This window comes from Anabrus simplex, chromosome 1, assembly GCF_040414725.1.
Source record: "Anabrus simplex isolate iqAnaSimp1 chromosome 1, ASM4041472v1, whole genome shotgun sequence".
Taxonomy (NCBI): Eukaryota; Metazoa; Arthropoda; class Insecta; order Orthoptera; family Tettigoniidae; genus Anabrus; species Anabrus simplex.
The window spans coordinates 1381825386-1381844357 of NC_090265.1; the positions used below are offsets into that span (position 1 = coordinate 1381825386).

At 36.0% G+C, this 18972-nt stretch overlaps 1 protein-coding gene across 1 annotated transcript in view; it reads right to left on the minus strand.

The window, feature by feature from the left end:
• LOC137497032 (peripheral plasma membrane protein CASK-like) overlaps positions 1–18972 on the minus strand; it is a 439399-nt gene that overhangs the window by 104615 nt on the left and 315812 nt on the right. Inside the window, exon 7 of the mRNA XM_068225518.1 lies at positions 13397–13453. Within this exon, the coding sequence (XP_068081619.1) occupies positions 13397–13453 (57 nt within the window). The remainder of the gene's footprint in view (positions 1–13396; positions 13454–18972) is intronic.

An 18972-nucleotide genomic window follows, 5' to 3' on the forward strand; every position in this document is an offset into this window, starting at 1 on the left:
ATATATGGAGTCTTGGTCTGCAGGTTTAGCAGGCTGCTCTACATCATCACCATAAATAAATCAGTTCTTATGGGTAATAGATTTAATGACAACATACAGTCAACATGTACAAAATCAGTATAGCCATGCAGGATACATCAGTTATACAGACACAAAGAGAACATGTAGTGCAGATACATTCAACGACGCCGAATGTCGCTAGTTCAAGAGTCTTATGATGCAATATTCCATCGTACAAAAGGGTGCATTCTGCATTTGGGGTGAGTTCACTCTTCCAAACCCCGCCACATCCCCCACCACCGCAACGGAGAAAGGAAGTACACAAATTCAATGGACGGGCAAAGCGAACGCCTTGCCTTGTAAGTGAAGTAATTGATGATGATGAAGTGCTACAGACAGTGTAACAGGCATCAAATGTAAGTCTTGTTTTGTAAGTTGCTTTACAATTATGGCAGTAGACTCAGGAACATCTGTTGATGCCTCTTCATATTTTAGAATGATGAGCTGAGAAGCCTTTGAATTCAGCCTGTTGGATGATGAGATTATTTCATCTGCAATGAGCATGTCCATTTATGGTATTGCTATTTCCAAACCCATCACATAATAATACTGGAATGATGCAAGTGACACCCAATACAACAAATTCCAACAGTCCCCCCAAAATCCAACGATGGGGGCTCTTTGAAACTCTCCTTAAAATTCAAAACTTCATGAAATATATCGCCATGCCATGATGAGTGCTTATTGGATATCTATTGTATAAATTGACACTAACAACACTGCACAAATCTACTTTCTCAAGGCATTTTGCATGACCACTGCCTTTGGCAGCACTTACCAGAAAGCAAATGTAATCCATCTACTACCAGTGACAGTGCTGTATCCCTACTTTCACTTTTTCTGGATCACTCAATCTAAAAGTGTCTTGTGGGACAGAGTAACTCAATCTAAAAGTGTCTTGTGGGACAGAGTAATTATTCTAGCAGAGGAACAAAACTGAAGTTTAATTTTACCTCACGATCATAATGAAGGGGCTCATTAAGTACACTTCCATACCTTTCATATAAAAAAATTAAAATTTCATTTTGTTATATCATCTAATGAGCTCTAATTTAGAATTGAAACTGTAAAACTAAAGCTGTAATGAGTATGAAACACACAAGTTCATGGCTTTCTAATGTTCCTTAACCTATATCTTCCCACTGCCGACATTTGTCGACATAAATATTTATGACCTCTATATTCAAAAGGATAAATCATTTATGAGATATTAAATTGATTACTGCAAGTTTGGTATCAATTGCACATGGGAGAGAAGTATTCTCGACCTCCGTACCTTTTTGATCTGCTGGTTGTTGTATTATTTTCATGCATGAATGAACCACGATGTCATATCCTTCTCAGTAAGTTATATTTTGTTATACACAAAGTGAATTTCAATCATTTTTGTTCATTTCATTGCTTAATGTATAATTTAACATGATTTTTACTTATCCTTGCTTTATTATTTGTATGAAGTTATATGCAAAGTGAATGAAGCGAGCTGACTTTAATGTGTCACATTTCTGGCTCATCTGTGTTTTGATCGGAGAAAATGCATATAGGATGCTAAAAGGTTTGTTTTTTCACCTATTCAATACATATAAATTTTATAAATTAGGAATTTATTATTGATTCCACTTGAGACATGTTTCGCCCTTCATTGAGGGCATCATCAGTCAAAATATCACCTCAAGGTAAAAAATCAGGTAACTGGTTAGTAGTTGACATGTACAAATTAATACATATTATTAACATAACTACAAAACTACAAAAACTACAAAAATGTATTAATTTGTACATGTCAACTACTAACCAGCTACCTGATTTTTTACCTTGAGGTGATATTTTGACTGATGATGCCCTCAATGAAGGGCGAAACATGTCTCAAGTGGAATTAATAATAAATTCCTAATTTATAAAATTTATATGTATTGAATAGGTGAAAAAACAAACCTTTTAGCATCCTACATTCAGTATCTTCAATACGGATAACAATGATTTTTATCACTTGCAATGAAAATGCATATGTCGGTGACATTATTTTAACTTTGTTACTTACAAATAAATTACACTTAATGAAAATGAATACGTATAACACTCAATTTTTAAATGAGGTACATACAAAAGAAGTTTAAATTAAAATATTTTCAAGTTATATTTTGCTAGGACCTACAGAAATGTATGAATAAAACAGAATTATGTAGAACTGAGTTATATATAAACCAGTCTTAACTGTATATGTCACATGGGAGAACCATGCCTCCAATCTTGCAGTTCTTGAGAAAGTGTACATAAACAGTGTAGAAGCCTCCACAACTGGCCATTGGCTTAATGGACGGGGCATGTTTGCTGAATGAACAACACCAGGCTTCCTCACCAATTCCTGTGGTGACCCTTTAAAACATAATAATAATGTTATTGGCTTTACGTCCCACTAACTACTTTTACAGTTTTCAGATAATTTAGTGCCGCAGGAGTTCTTTTATGTGCCAGTAAAACTACACACACGAGGCTGACGTATTTGAGCACCTTCAAATACCACCGGACTGAGCCAGGATCGAACCTGCCAAGTTGGGGTCAGAAGGCCAGTGCCTCAACCATCTGAGCCACTCAGCCCAACTAAAAAAATAAACATTATAAATACTAACTTAAACAAATCATGAAGGTCACATAACTAGGACACACCTGTCAATGATTGCTCAAATTGATGCTGAACCATCTGTACTGCTAGTGAAGTGTTTGAGTAAAAGCATTACAGGCATAAAGATTTTAACACAGTCCACCATATGCAGCCTTATCCTCTCCCAATTCATTGAATGCAGTTTGTGTAGATGCATATTCCATGCTACAACTGGCTTGTTCATTCATCAGAAGTACAAGCACAAACAGAGATTGAGTGCAAATGGATTGCAAGCAGGAGAAATTGTACACTCGGAGACAAATAACATACAAGGCGGAGATATCATTCATTAACTTTGTCATGCTCAAGTCTATTATGCAAGGTACCGGTATTTTTTCTTTTCTTCTTTTTGTAACCTTCTCCTTCCATGATACTGTAGTAGCGATTAGACAATGAAACAACACAGAACACTGAGCACAAAACTGTAATGGCAGAGGTAATAGCTAACTTAGCAACACCACACCATCTGGCATGCACTCGTACAATTGAGTGATTTTCAAAACTCTCACAGCTGTAGTGAACTGGAATGAAGCACTTGATCGATTTTCCGGTTAATAGAACTTTCTGGATGATTGATTGCTGGATCAAACAACTACTGTATTATTATTTCAAATTTTAAGATAAAAACAAACAAACAATCCCAATGGTATGTAAGCCCAAAGGGCAGATTACAAGATGATGCAGAGTTCCTGTACTGCTTTTGGTTTTTAATATTCTTATTTCGTAACAGTTCTTATTTTACTGTTGATCTCATCAATATGTGTGTTCCACTTTAAGTCAGTTTGTAGCCCCAAACTCAGAAATGTTGTTTTCAACACTATGTTAATTGTCTTATTGTCCATTTGCACTAAATGAGGATTTATTTCTTTTGTTTGTTTAGCGTGAAAGTAAACAGACTGTTTCATCAGCGTTTGTTTTCAGCTTATTATTGCTAAACCAGGAATTTTCATTTTTACCATTTCATTTTATATCTTGTTGAACCATTGTATTTCTTTCTGATACATTAATTATATTCCAACCATTTGCATACAGCACCAGTTTTGCAGAACCTATATGCAACTGTGATTTGTTAAAAAATAAAAGAAACAATAGTGATCCTAGAACAGATCTTCATTGAACTTTACATGTGAGGCTCTAGTAACTGCATATGGAGTCCGTCAGTTGACCAAAATATTTCAGCTCTACAACTTGTCTTCAGTCACATAAAAATGAATTTATCCATGAATGAGGCAGATCCTTATTCCACATTTTTTCTTTTCTTTTTTTTTTTTTGACAAAGGGTTTTATGATGCAGGTCAGTGTAAGCTTTTGGATATATCAAGAAGTATATCCCTTACTTTAAATTTCTTTCTCACTGATTGCTGAATCTTGTATAGTAAATCATAAATTAGTGTTTCACTTTATCTTATTTTCCCAAAATATAAAGAACCAATGATACATATGATTGGCAATCAAACTGTGTGCTCTATTGTAATCTCTGTAATATTTCTGAGAATCATGAGATAATGTATCTTTAACCCTCAGTTAGTCATACACAGTCTTAAAGAACAGGTATGAAATATGCAATTCCTTCTAAAACAATTTACCAAACACAAAAAAAAAAATTAAAAATAAATCAGCATACACGATGAATACAATCAACAGATATGACTAAACCTACTTCGACTCTGTGTTCATGTGTGCTCGTGCATGCTCATATGGCAAATTTTCTTGACCTAACATATATTCCTTTGACTACATATCCGATTCCCATGGTAGGATTAAAATCATGTAGTTATCATATTCCTTCAGCAGGCCCTACAGAGTAGGGGTAGCATGTATGTCTCCCACCCAGAGGCCCTAGGTTTGATTCCCGGACACGTCAGGGATTTTTACCTAGATCTGAGGACTGGTTTGAGATCCACTCAACCTATGTGATTACAATCTAGGAGCTATCTGAAGTTGAGATGGCGACCCTAGTCTAGAAAGCTAAGAATAACAGCCGAGAGGATTTGTCACACTGACAACACAACACTTTGTAATCTGTGGGCCTTCGGACTGAGCAGCGGTCAGCTGGTAAGCCTAGACCCATCAGGGCTGTTGGATAATATTCCTCCTTAGTTTTGAAATATAAAAGGGATACAGTCCAATGTTCTTCTAATTCTTCACTGGCTGTCATACTGTATCCTCCTAGAAAATATTATTTCGACATTTTGCCTTGTCTTCCTATTCCCTGCTTTGTGGCATAGAAGCAAAAGTAAAGGTATGTGGTGTAACTGTGATGGGAGTGATATATTGCAATCTGTATATGTGTTTTTCACTTATTACATTCATGTGCATAAAAAACAGAACACCTTGAAAGACTAGAGAAAGGAAGTTCATATTCACAGGACATGTTCATTAGTATGTTCTGCAGAAACGATAAGCATTTCAGTCACCTAGGTTCAGCACATATCCTGTTGCCTAGTAGACACTGGGTCCTCCATGGGCACTGATAACTTGTTCCATGCGTAATGGCATCCATGCGTATAAGGCGTGAATGGCATCCTGGGGTATAGCTATCCATGCTGCATTCACCTGGTTCCATAGTTCATCTTTCGTGGTTGGCATTGGGTCGCAGCGCCGCACCCGTCATTACACCATATCCCACACATTTTGATTGGCGACAAGTCCGGTGATCAGGCGGGCCAGGACAACAGTCTGATATCCTGTGACAACAAGAAGGCATGTGTTCGTGCAGCAACATTCGGTTGCACACTGTCCTGCTGAAATATGGTGTCTGGGGTGTCATGCAGAAAGGATATGGCTACGGGTCACAGGATGTCATTCACGTAGATCAAATTGGTCCGAAAAAACTACCTGCTGCCATTCCTGTCCCCAGTGACGTTGTTCCATACACCATTACAGTCCAACATGTTTATGTACATTAGTCAAAGGTAGGCGGAGAAGTAGATGACGCGCCGGTTACCCAGACCATAATAAACGGTGATGGACTGTTACTCTTGATAGTGTACGATGTCTTACACTGTTCCACTGTTGCGCCAGAGCTGAGGAGGATGCAGATCTGGCCGGCAATGCTATTCGGATGAGGTGCTGATCTTCTCGGGGGGAGGAGGGAGGGTCTGGGTGGTGTGACCAGACCCATCTCATTGTGTTCTACGGCCTTCTTTGAATCATTCTGTACATACCCATTGCACTGCTGAACACACTTCGTCTCACACGAGCAGCAATTTCCTGGATGGTGGATGCATCACGTTCTCTCATGCCCATAATGCACCCACTTTCAAACACCTCATTTGATGGTACGGTTCTCACATGCGTCAGCCAGGAATCCTGCATGTCTGCTCAAGTCACACTGATCCATTATCTTCAGTTTATAGTGACAACGAGAGCCGCAGGCACATTTTATCAGTCGGTGGTTGTGCACTGAGATATTGATGTGGACTTTGAACCTTAGGGCTGACATGGTTCAAATGCTAACCATTTCTTCAGAACATACTAATGCACATGTCCTGTGAATATGAACTTCCTATCTGTAGACTTTCAAGGTGTTCTGGTTATTATGAACATGAGTGTAGTTTTCTTCGACTTCTCTTGGGAATAGAATTTCAAGGATACTTGTAATTCTCTTGGAAGCCATGTTGGATTGTAGGTTATAAGCTTGGATGTCTTGTGTGCATTCCCTTGGAATGTACTATCTCTCTATTTGGAGTTTTCATTCTCATCTGTATTTTCTCCTTTTTGGCGGCCATCTATTTCAGTGTGGCATATTTGTTTTTTGTTATATTTCAATTGTATTTCCCAAGCATGTTACCAATAACTTGTTAAGAAGGAAGCCCTACTTTCCAGTATTGACTTACTAGGTAACTTAACAGCTTTCCAGTCTGTCAAACATACAAATTAAAAATATAACACTATAACATACATGTAAAAGAACACACTATAAAACAAAGAATGACATATTTTGCTCTACAAGAACAACCCCAGATTCTATCAAATCACTTTAAACCATATGCGTATATGTACAATAATGTTTATGTTGCATAAAATAGTCAATGATTATGAACTGGTGATGTCATGAAAAAATTTGTATAAATAATGAATGTATTAGTCCTCTACTGCCACTTTATTAACTTTGTTACCAATAATGCAAAGTGTTTCATAAAATTTGTATAAATAATGAATGTATTAGTCCTCTACTGCCAATTTATTCACTTTGTTACCAAGAATGCAAAGTGTTTCATATGAGTTCTGTATAATGTGTTTTCCATCAGCGATGTACAATTTTATGCTTTGGAGGTTATTATATTTGTGGCCATGCTGGTTTCACAGGCTAGGCAGGTTTTGTAATAAAGTTCTGTCAGTGAAACATAGTGGGATTTCTTATGTAACACAGAAGCATGAAATTTCTCTAAAAAAGGTAATTTCTTAAGAAGGAAGCCATCCATACTTTCCAGTATCGACTTAGTTAAATGTAACTACGTATGGAAAGTGTCTGTTATGCTAAATTACTGCACATAATACTTTCTTGGCGATATGAATTGCAACTAAAGCGTCCAAATGGTGGACATAAAGTGGATATATAAAAAATTGTCCGTGGCTCATCGCATTGATTGTTTTGCCTCCGAACTGTATATGCTGCGTGCATGGGACGTAAGTCTCTGTGTGCATCTGCTATACATTGCTTTATTTGCATTTTTAAAATGTGGTAACCATTTTCATTTTTCTCCCCTATCATCTTAGCATTCTGCTCTGTTTTCATTCTAGGGGTTAATCCCTCTCATGACATCAGTCACTCAACAAAATGGAACGTTCGTCTTATTTTGCATCTCCATGGCTTTTATTCTAGGCTTTTTACCTTTAATATTTTCTCTGGGATCATTCTTACATCACATTTATTATGTCAAGTGTTGTAGATTTTACTCTTGGTGAAAGGAATGTCTTGCATACTTGGTAATTTTGTTCTGAAAATGCTTTTTGGCATGAATTTTCTTCTCACAAACTTCTTGTATGAAAATAATATACTTTTAACAAATGTGTTCCTTGTATGGAGCTCCAAATATTATCTTGTTCTACAAGTACATGAATAAGTGCCGTGTATATGGTTCAAATTTTGTTCAGCTTTGCATACATCTTCTAGGAATCTTCTCTGATTTACACAGGTTGTACGACTATTATTATATTATTTTCCTCATCCCTTTTTTATTCATTGTTATTCACTTTCATCACCATGGGCAATTATTTTATTCATTTACTAATCTTCATGCACAAGTCCACCACCTCAAGTTACCATGGCAACATCAATCAACATAATGTGAAATTTATGATACCCTTATATTTTAACCTGTAATTCTCATTTTTCTATTTTATTTTAATAAACTTGTATTGTCTCCTTTACTCCAACTTTGGATTCATAGTGGATAGTTAAGTTTATCTGTATTTGATAGGATTGACAGGTCTAAATGCAAACTGCCCCACGTTTGTCTCAACCAAATCATCTGGCCCCTGTATTCCTGTACTAGGTAAGTATTCCCTGCGTGAATCATGTGTCTTTGAGTGCTGGAAGGGAGTGGGCCAGAGGACAGAAGAGAAAAGAGTGGTTAGTAAGAGTCAGAGTAAGAGATTTATGGTAGAATATTAATTTAATTTTTCCTTCCCTTACTATCCAGAAAGGTTTCCCTGCCACTTTTGAGGTAGTCTTTCCAGGTTATTACCAAAATGTCTCATGACTTCTTCTTGGATTCAATAATTATTTGTGTGCCTAACAGAAACTACTGTACGATGCATGCAAATAGTATTCCTGATGAACAGTCCTACACCACTCTCTGACCTTCCTGTTTTCACGCCCATCAAGAGCACTTTATAATTTCCAATCTCCCCTTCCCCGAATATCATTAACTCCTAACACATTCAGACACATGCTCTTTGCTGTCTCAGCCAGTTCTTTCTTTCTTCTATAAGCCCCATTAACTTTAGTAGCTCCCAATCTAATTCCATTTCATTTGCCAAGTTGTTTCCAAGGAGTCCCTCGCATGTCGAATGGAAGTTGACTCAGTTACTCCCATAGGTACCGGGCGAGTTGGCCGTGTGGTTAGGGGCACACAGCTGTTAGCTCGCATCCGGGAGATAGTGGGTTTGAACCCCACTGTTGGCAGTCCTGAAGATGGTTTTCTATGGTTTCCCATTTTCACACCAGGCAAATGCTAGGGCTGTACCTTAATTAAGGCCATGGTCACTTCCTTCCCATTCCCAGACCTTCCCATTGTCGACATAAGACCTATCTGTGTCGGTGCGACGTAAAAAAAAAATAATAAAAAACTCCCATAGATCCAAGGCTTACTTAAAATATTCTGAGCATGCTCAGTGAAAATTCTGTGAAGCAGGATGCTACCCTACCTACACACAGTCCCAGTGAGAATCTCTCCTCTAACGGGATAGGGACCACCGGTCGACTGTATAGCCCTAGCTGCCTGAGAACAAGGAAGGCCATGACTCAGAATATGTCCGAGATGTCCACTCCTATTCAATAGCAACTGGTATCCCGACTCTCAGGGCCACTTATTAGGCCACTCAGCTGTTGCCCATCGTTCATGAACTGGGTTATGACTACAGCAACCCACACCACGAACCATGTACCGGTAATTTAGTTCTTGAAATTAATCATTACATCCTAGTAATCAATAGCCTATGCATCGCAAGGAAGCAGAATCGGTAGAAAGTTAAGTGATAATGAATCCTACATATCCATCACAGTTGGGAAATTCATAAAATTAAATGCAGGCGTTCATTCAAGTGCCCCCATATAGCATTTTTCCATTTGCTGGAAAGATGCGCTTTCTCCCAAGGGGTTGAGGTTTAGGGATGAGAATTTTAAGAATCAACTAACTTGTAAAGCAAGTGGCAAATTATTTGAAATGCTAAAATAAAATATATGAGAATATATATATTTTTTTTTGAAATTTCTAAGGTATCATGCTTAGTCTCATTTAGTAATGATAGCCACTTTATGTCTCTACGAAATCACAAAAAAAGAAAAATATTAAGTAACATCTCTTTCCTTGCAAACTTTGTTATCATTCCAACCCCAAGCAAAAAAGAATGCCAGTGATTTCCTGAAGACTAGCATTCTGTGAAGTAATTGTAATTTTACTGATTACTTGCTGAAAAGTAATTTGTAATTTTAACTGCACAAAATATTTCTAAGGTAACTGTAATTCAGTCCAATTACCTTTTCCTCGCACTTTCCCGATCACTCATTATAAATTTGTGGAATACGTCCCATATCCATTGTTTCAAAAGTCTGCTTCTAATATACAGCAAAATTCAGTGCCAAAGTTTGATGCAGAAGTGTTTTAATATTGAGTTGGAAGTTATATCAGTGGCATGGACAGGCAATGCCACCAAGCTCTTACCAAATGGTCATACAGCTGATAGTAAATTACAGTTACCTTTAAAACTGCATAAAACCTTGGTATCATCTTCAAAAACCAATAGTAAGGCTGCATCTGACATCAAATCTGCACAGCTAATTACATGGGATGAAGCTTCCATGGCTAGATAATATGCATCACTGTATGTTGATAGACTCCCCGGAGACCTTACGGAGAGTAATATTTCCTCTGGAGGATAAGTAACCGTATTTGGATGAGATTTTAGACAGATCTTGCAGTACTTCCACATACTCCTGAACATATTTGATGTCAGATACAGCCTTCCTATTGTTTTTATACAGCGTGTAGTGAATTAAAGTTTATGGTATTGTTTAAACACAAGCAGACAGAAACCATATAAATTATCATATTTCTTACTTCAACTTGGGATTACTGTCATTTAAATGACAAATCTTCAGAATTCTCCATTGTTTAACATTTACCATCCTGGATAATAGCAGAAGACAACATTTATTTCCAGAAATTTTTGGAAGAGAATTTGAATCATAAGATAACGTAGAAAACTGCAAAGAAATCAGTTCTAAAGCTATAAACCTTATGTCTGGAGCACCGAAGACATACATCAGCATAAACAGTTTATAATGGAATAAGAAAAATAAATATTTTAGTTTCCAATAGTATTTTTAAATGGTCTGGAATTAAGGTGGTTAGCTGCCACTTACCCTCACATTAAAATCCAGTGCTGTTGTGATTTTATGGTATTAAGAAATTTAGATACCTCTCAAGGCTCTATAAAAGAGACATGATATATGGTCAGTTATATGTTACAAGTACAGTTATATGTTGCTATGTATCGAGTGCATTCCTTCGATTATTTGTAAGTGAAAACACTACCTAAAGGTCACATTACTCCCAGCATAGTATATAATACATAATAATTTCATGTAGCTATTTCTGGCCTGATAGTGATCTTGTAATACAGACTTTTCAACAAGGGTGGGCAGCATCAGTCATGCGTAGAAAATGTGCATGTTATTGTAATGGAGGAGATTGCTGTATGTGGTGTATGAGTTGCAGCAATGTTGGGGACAGCACTAACTCCCAGTCCCTGAACCAAGGGAATTAACCACTTAAGATTAAAATCCCTGACCTTGCTAGAAATCAAATCCAAGGTCCTCTGAACTGCAGGCCACTACAATGACCCTCATTCAAGGAGCCAGACAATGTAGTACATGCAGAAATGCTTTAAAGAGACCACTGGCTGCAATGAATATGGGATCTATTACTCATCGTTTAGAGAAAACTACTATAAATTATTTCTATAATTACAAATATATTGATTTCTGCAACATCCTTTAAAAAAAAATTCCACTAAAGTTTGACAGTATTTCATTAAAACTTGTTGCCAGTCATCAGTTTTATATTTTATACAACTTGTTTTTATTCAAATTGATGTTCTATTATATACTTTAATACAGGAATTTATTGGAGATGTTTTTAGCATCTGAATTTGTATTGCAAAGAGGCATGAGAGTTTTTTTAGACCCTGCAATGGTTAAGGAATAGAAAGTTTGAGAATAACATCAAGGGTTTAATATTTTCCTCTATAATTAAATATTTCAAAATATCATATTCCATTGAAAAAAATAATGTAATGAAATTCCATTTTGATGTGTTACTTTTGCAATCATAATACTTCTCTTAATAATTCCTTGATTGTTCATGAGTTTAGGTTAGGCTTATTCTGCATAAAATCAGCCAAGTATTAGAGAGAACCCCTAGGAACTCAGAGTTTGCAAGACATTTGATGATTAACCCTGATGTTTATTAACTTTTCCTGTCTGAACTCACTTAATCAAGCCTTATACTTTTCTAACTCAAAGAGCAGAAGGTTGGCAAGGCCTAGGTAATATTTTATTTTCCTGTTTCTTATGACAATTCCTTTTCTCAACACACACTCTCTCATTCTTGACAAGTCTGAACTACTCCCATGTCCCCTTCAATTTATGTTACAAGGAGCTGATAATCTTTGCCTCTTTAAACAAAAAGTACCACCACCATCCACTTGATCGTAACAAAGAAGCAGTTCCTACAGATTTATCTATCTGGAGAAAAATAAAAGTTGTGCACACAAAGAAGATTATGTTTATTAGATTTCTACTTCAAGGGGGTGTTACATAATTTAATTCAGCAGGGGAACAAACATTCATATAGGCTAACTATTTTTTTTTTCCTTTTTCATCAGTCAACACACAGGGTAAACACAGATGGATAAAACACAGAGGCTTACCTCACACAAAATGCAGAAGATGCAAACATCCCATATATCTAGTGTCTTCTTTCTCAATTCTCCTTATTCAATTTTTTGTATTTTTCATACTTTTTTTTTACAATACTCCCATACTTATACATACATATATATATGCACAGAGTTTATCTTTGACTGAAGTTAAACTATTGATTTTTATGAACGTTATTTAATTTTTACCATCATCTATAAAGATACTGGCATCTAATTCAGATTATTTCTTGTCTGCTGACCATTCTATAGTCACTACAATAGAAGTACTTTACTGGAAGAACTTAAAAATGATAAAACTAATAATGCTATTTGCTTTACGAATGATAAAACTAACTTGTAGTGAGATATGTTTTTCACATGAGCTTTCAGAACAACTAAATATGGATCAGAGCCTACTGAAAACTAGATATCAATATAACCATAAAACTGCAAAATAAAGTGAAATAATGCAAAATGAAGAAATTCTTGAAGCATATACTTTATCTACTCCAGAAAAAATGTCATTTTTATGTATCTTTACGAGAATCAAAACTAAAAAAATGACAAATGAATGGTTTTCCATGAAGTTTTGCATGAAAGAAGTACCAAATAACTGACGTGCTAACAAAAGCATGCACATGGGCAACTGCAATAAAAGAAACAAAAAGAAAAAGAATGTTAAAAATATGCATAGTTGCAAAAGACAGAGTTAAAGATATGGGGTGCTGAAGTTCCATAGTAATAAAGCTGGCTCTCCAGTACCTTTTTGTATCCTCTAATAATTCATTAATAGGTTTCTGGTTAGAAGATTATCAAAGACTCTTTTCAAACAAATGCATAACCATTAGAAACTAGAAATTTAAACATCAGTTAATTCAGTTGACTTGATTATAAACCTCTACCTAGGTATAAAATGCAAAATAAAACTTTTCTTCTTGATAAACAACAGAAACAACATTAACATTCAATAGCAATGCAATTCAGATTTCAGGCTTTGAGGAAGGGGAACAGCATGCCCCATACCTGTTGTGCCATCACATCCGTCTTTGTGAGAAGTGCATCCTCCATCTGTGTCCCCATCTACAGCATACCAACAACGAGAAATACAACAGACCGGAACACAAATCATTTCTAGTAAGGACTGCCAACTATTTCAACATTTTCTGAATGAAACAGAGAGGGAGATCAACTGTTTCAAGCATATTGAAATATTTTGATATAAAAAAGGGTAACTGGTAATACAAGGTATATTCTTCTGTTATTTATTATGATGGATATCTGAGACCCCTCCCAAAGGAAACTTCTTCCTCAAGAAGGTTACTTAGCTGGTGATAAAGAAAATCTATAGTGAAACAAAACATAAAAACAACAGGGCTGTGTCGGTGTAACAGGCACAAACTTCAATGCAGAATACTTACTGCATGATAGAGATTTTCAAAATGACATATATAGTCAGTATGAATTTGAAATTTCATTATCGTCATTTTGTATCTTAATTCTAAACAAATCCATACATTTTCAAAACAAAGTCAGTACACAAAGGGTCTATGATATGAGAAGTAACATAAATATGGAAAGAAATTTATGTCAGTATTACAGGCAAAAGTTAAATCTATATTTGTGCCACACAGAGTTATGGGAGCTTCAAAGCATGCTCTGAAGCCCCTTAATAATCATCAGGGTGATCAGTATCCATGTTCATGAGTTCCAAATCATTTTCCACCTCTGGGACATAAAATGTGCTCGGCTGGAGCTCCACTAGCGCAGAACTTGCCACCAGAAGCTATACCACCTTAAATTTCAGACGCTCTTGATAAGCCTTTTTATTTTTGAACGAGCAAGTTGACCGTGTGGTTAGGGTTGCACAGCTGTGAACTTGCATTTGGGAGATAGTGGGTTCGAACCCTACTGTCGCCAGCCCTGAAAATGGTTCTCCATGGTTTCCCATTTTTCACTCCAGGAAAATGCTGGTGCTGTACCTTAATTAAGGCCACAGCCTCTTCCTTCCCACTCCTATTCTTATCCCATCGTCATCATGGGACCTGTCTGTGTCGGTGTGATGTGAAGCAAATAAAATAAAAAGTCTTTTGATGCACAGCATTAGTGATTCTGGACTTTTCAGAATTCTGACAGGCCATTTCATCCTCTCAAATGCAATTTCGATCATTTTGAAGCCATTTATTGTCCATATGCTGTGACATTTTGTTAGTTTCTTTTTTTGCACTTCCTTGCACCACAATTTTCTCGAATATTCTCTATTTGTTTTGTATTTTCTTTACACTTGTAGACCTCACTGAGACAAATCAAATGACACCTCACACCTACCACATCTGAGCCCAGAGCTATAACTTACTAAATGTTGGCTATGTAGTACAGCAATTTTAGTACTTCAAGATAGTGACGCTAATGGATCACCCGATGATGTTATACTAAAGTCAGACTCTTGTTGCTGGGAACAATGGTCCCTCCTCTTTATAATGAGGTATTGAACACTGTTGTCACATGTGCTGTCTAGGAAATATTTTTATTTTCAAAATTTCATACTTTTGTAACACTCACTTGTCCAAGTAGCCTACAGTTCCAAAACTGTAGACGTACATGTCAAAACTTCACAGTTTGCATTTTGGCAGATGGAAAGCTATATATGTACGCTTAATTTAAGCCTGAGACCTAAGCATAGTTCATCTGCAATTCTACAGTCATTTTAGGCAGTTTTGAAAGAAGCTAGATGTGAAATGACTGTAGAAATAAATGTTTGTAGAATTAATTAATTTACTGAGTTTGAAGAACCATACCTAATATGGAAAGTAGTAAGAATTCTTTACCATATAGTGGCACATAACCTTGAGGTTCACTCAGTCTACACCAAAAATGAGTTGCAGGTTAATTCCTGGGAGCAAAGGCTAACAACTCTATCCCTTTTATTGTCGAGGTTAGGAATAGTGGAAGACTTTACCTTCCACTCCTCTAAGGACCTTCATGGCTATATAGTGAATTCAAATTACTCTGTGCTTATGATGTTATGCAGGTTTAATTCTGAAATGGTCAATTGACAGAGTTCATTTAATATTTGCATGAAAGAAATGAATCATAGAGTGAGAAATATAGGAAGAAATAAACAAAAATCAGGAGCTCAATTCACAATCTTAAATTTACTTCCCATGAAGCATCTGACTTGTAATACATTTCAGAGAGGATTTACCCTAGTATTATCATCTTCTGTCAAAAAACTGAAGTAGTCAAAATGTTGGCAATCCTTATTCTAAGTGACTACACACTACATAGACAAGGACACACGGAAAAGGAGAAAGAAAGAGAGAACAGGAAGATAATATCCATTAAGAAACCACTTTAACAAAAGCACATTCAGTTATAAAGAACACCCACAGGAAATGAGAAGTGGCAGTATGCTAATGAGAAAAGTACTGTGAGAGATATTTATGATACTGTATTTTTCCACTGAATATTGTAAGTACTAAAATATTAAATACTCTGAACTCTTAAACAATCCCTATAAACCATATTTAAAGTCTGAAACTTCAAACAAACCTCCAACAAAACTTCTTGTAAGATAAGTCTAACTGATGCAACTTTGAAATAAAAAGTATTTTTATTATTTGTTCTGAATTATGAATTTAATTGATGGTAAAGATACTAGACAAGTGCTCATAAATGATAAAGTAACCACTTTGATTTCCTTCATTACTTTATTCAGTCTCATTTAAAATATCATCTTTATATATAATCCAATATTTAATCCTTTTATATACTGTACTTTCAAATGATGGAAAGTAGCCTCATTCATGATGTTATAAACAATTTCATTTGGAAAAAGCAAAGAAGACAAATTATAAAATATATGACTATGATTTCATCTGCAGATAATTATGGTATCCAAGAACAGCACCAAATTAAACTTCTCATGGTAAAGCATTAGCTTAATTCTTTTGAACTCATATAATCTTCAAGAATCTGACATACTGGTACTTTTACTTAACATAATGATAATCATTAAGAACCAAACAATATTTGTAGCTATAGAAAAAGATAAGTTTGTGCCTATATGTTGATAATTTTTCTTATAATGTCTAATGTAAAGACATTCTATTATTCATTACCAAAGTTATATTTATATAGCACAGTCATGCACAGATGGTTCTCTTAGTTTGAGCCTATGGATTATATAACTTCAGTAATTTCATTACTTGGATTCAGAAAGGAATGTATCCATTTTCCTCCAGTTCTGTTCTATGCAGCTTAGTAGGTACATCATGGTCAACAGCACTATGAACTTGGTGTGAATGGGATCGTGTATGATTAGCATGAGTACCTACATTGTGTATTTGTAATTAACTGGATCTGGGATTAGGAAGGAAGCAGCCATAGTCTGTAGGTTAGATTAATCTCCCAATATTCACTGGGAGTTAACATGCAGAAACAATGGAAAATCAATTCTAAGATTACATGGAGAGAGATTTTAACCCACTTCACTTCTCTACTGTTCTCTTGAGCCCAACTCTTCTGTCTTAAGCCACAGACAAATACTGAATTGAGACCAACTGGGCAGGAAGCTACTGCATTAATTACAATACCATGTGCAGCTATATGTATTTGGTTTTACCTTTGATCATATAAATATTACCGGTAATGGTTAAAATGCAAAATGTAAAGTAATATTCCTGTAGTTTTGAAGAAAAGCTGAGCCAATAAGTGACTCAAAAATATTGATAGGATACACGAAAAACTCTTAGAGGTGTAAATCAATATGTAAATGGGTGGGGTGAGACGAGTAGAATGGATATTTCATATTTTATGTTACCTACATTTAACATTAATCTCTTAATCTTGTCCTTGTTTCCCTAAGATGCAATTTGATAGACATTTTTATTAGTAGATTAGTCTTCTGAACGGATGTAGAAACTATAGTAAATTATATAAATTTCACTATTTAAACATGCATAGGAAAGAGATTTGAAGCAGTGACCTACCATAAAAGCCTACTCATAAAAGAAAACGATCGCATCCAAAGTTTTTGGCTGCAGACTTCATTAGTGGAGGATAAGGAAAGAATGGTGGTGAACTGTACTGAAAACTAGAAGCTGCTATAAAGATAATGAGATGGTTCAGACTAAAGAATGGAAAAAAAGGAGCAGCTATTTTATACTGAATTGGTTGTCTCTGGAGACATCACTGGGCAAGGGCTGGATTACCAACTGGATTACTACAATATCACTTTATGATACCCAGTAGTGATGTGCTTGAGCCCGGCTTGAGCTGCTCAAAAAGATGATGTCAGAGTTCAAACAACCTAGCAGCCTACTCTTACTAACACCCAAGGAACTGAGAAGCACATGTGAGAGTATTATGTTGGACAGTATTGGTTCATCCTATGTTTACTGTTACTTCCATGTCTTTTGTACATATAATCATTTCAACCCGTAGCTGTATTTTGGAGACAGACAGAACTTGTGTTTGTGCAATGATTCGTTACAAATGTCTCCTCAGAATAATGAATTGTCTACTAAAATGTGTAGCTTGAGCTGTATAAATACAGAAAAAGGAAAACAAAGTATATTGTATAGTGTCAAAATAGTTACATATTTGAATAGTTATGACTTTAAAAATGTGATATTTTGTCTTCAGTTGTTGACACATTTGTCATCAGTTCATGCAGGTCATCTATACTATTACCAAAACTGAGATAGTGTCTGTTTTGTTTGTTCCAGATAGGATTGTAAACTACTGGACTGATTGACCTGGAATTTGGTAAGGATATAGCTTGAAATCCTGAGTCATGGAAAGGATAGTTAACATTGCTGCATAATAATATTGATACATGTATTTGTGTACAAGATTGATGAGATATTAATTCTTTCTTACTCAGGTTCTTCTATAAGAGCAAAAAACATAATTCTTTCACAAGGAGGGGATTCAAACCGTCAACATTGAAGACAGAGGGAGCACCTCGCCTCCCGTGCTACACACCTGTCTTAGCTGCCTGAACCATGACAACGTAAGAATAATATTACCGTATTCAAAATGTTGCGTCAAACATATGGTTGTTATAAAATACACAAGTACTGCCTTGGGAGCAAATACTTCTGTTAATTTGCAGGGAATATTATGGATACATGCCTTGTCCTTTTCCTAGCATATGATCATAATCTAACCCTTCTAATTTTATGGACAGCCTTTCTTCCCCACAAGATATACGTTAATGACTGAATGTAGTAATATATGACACACATCGGTGTGAGCGGTGCTTCACTTCATAAGCTGTTTGCTTATCTGCATGTTCGCTCTGTAGCCTGAATCAGACCCCGCCTTCAGTCATGTGACTGCTCGAGCTGCTTCTAACAGACCTGAACCTCAGTGCACATCGGGTTGGCTTGATCCCTCTTGAACATGGGTATCATTTGCCCATCACTAATACCCGGCCAGTGCTAGAAGCTGACTGAAATTTTGAAACTTAGAAGCTTCTCTTAAAATGGTTGTGTGGCAATCGTTCATTATAAATCTCATCATCACTATATAATGGACATCAAGAGTGAAGGATAGTAACTCTACGTTTGGAAAGGGAAAACTGTTCAACAGCTGCC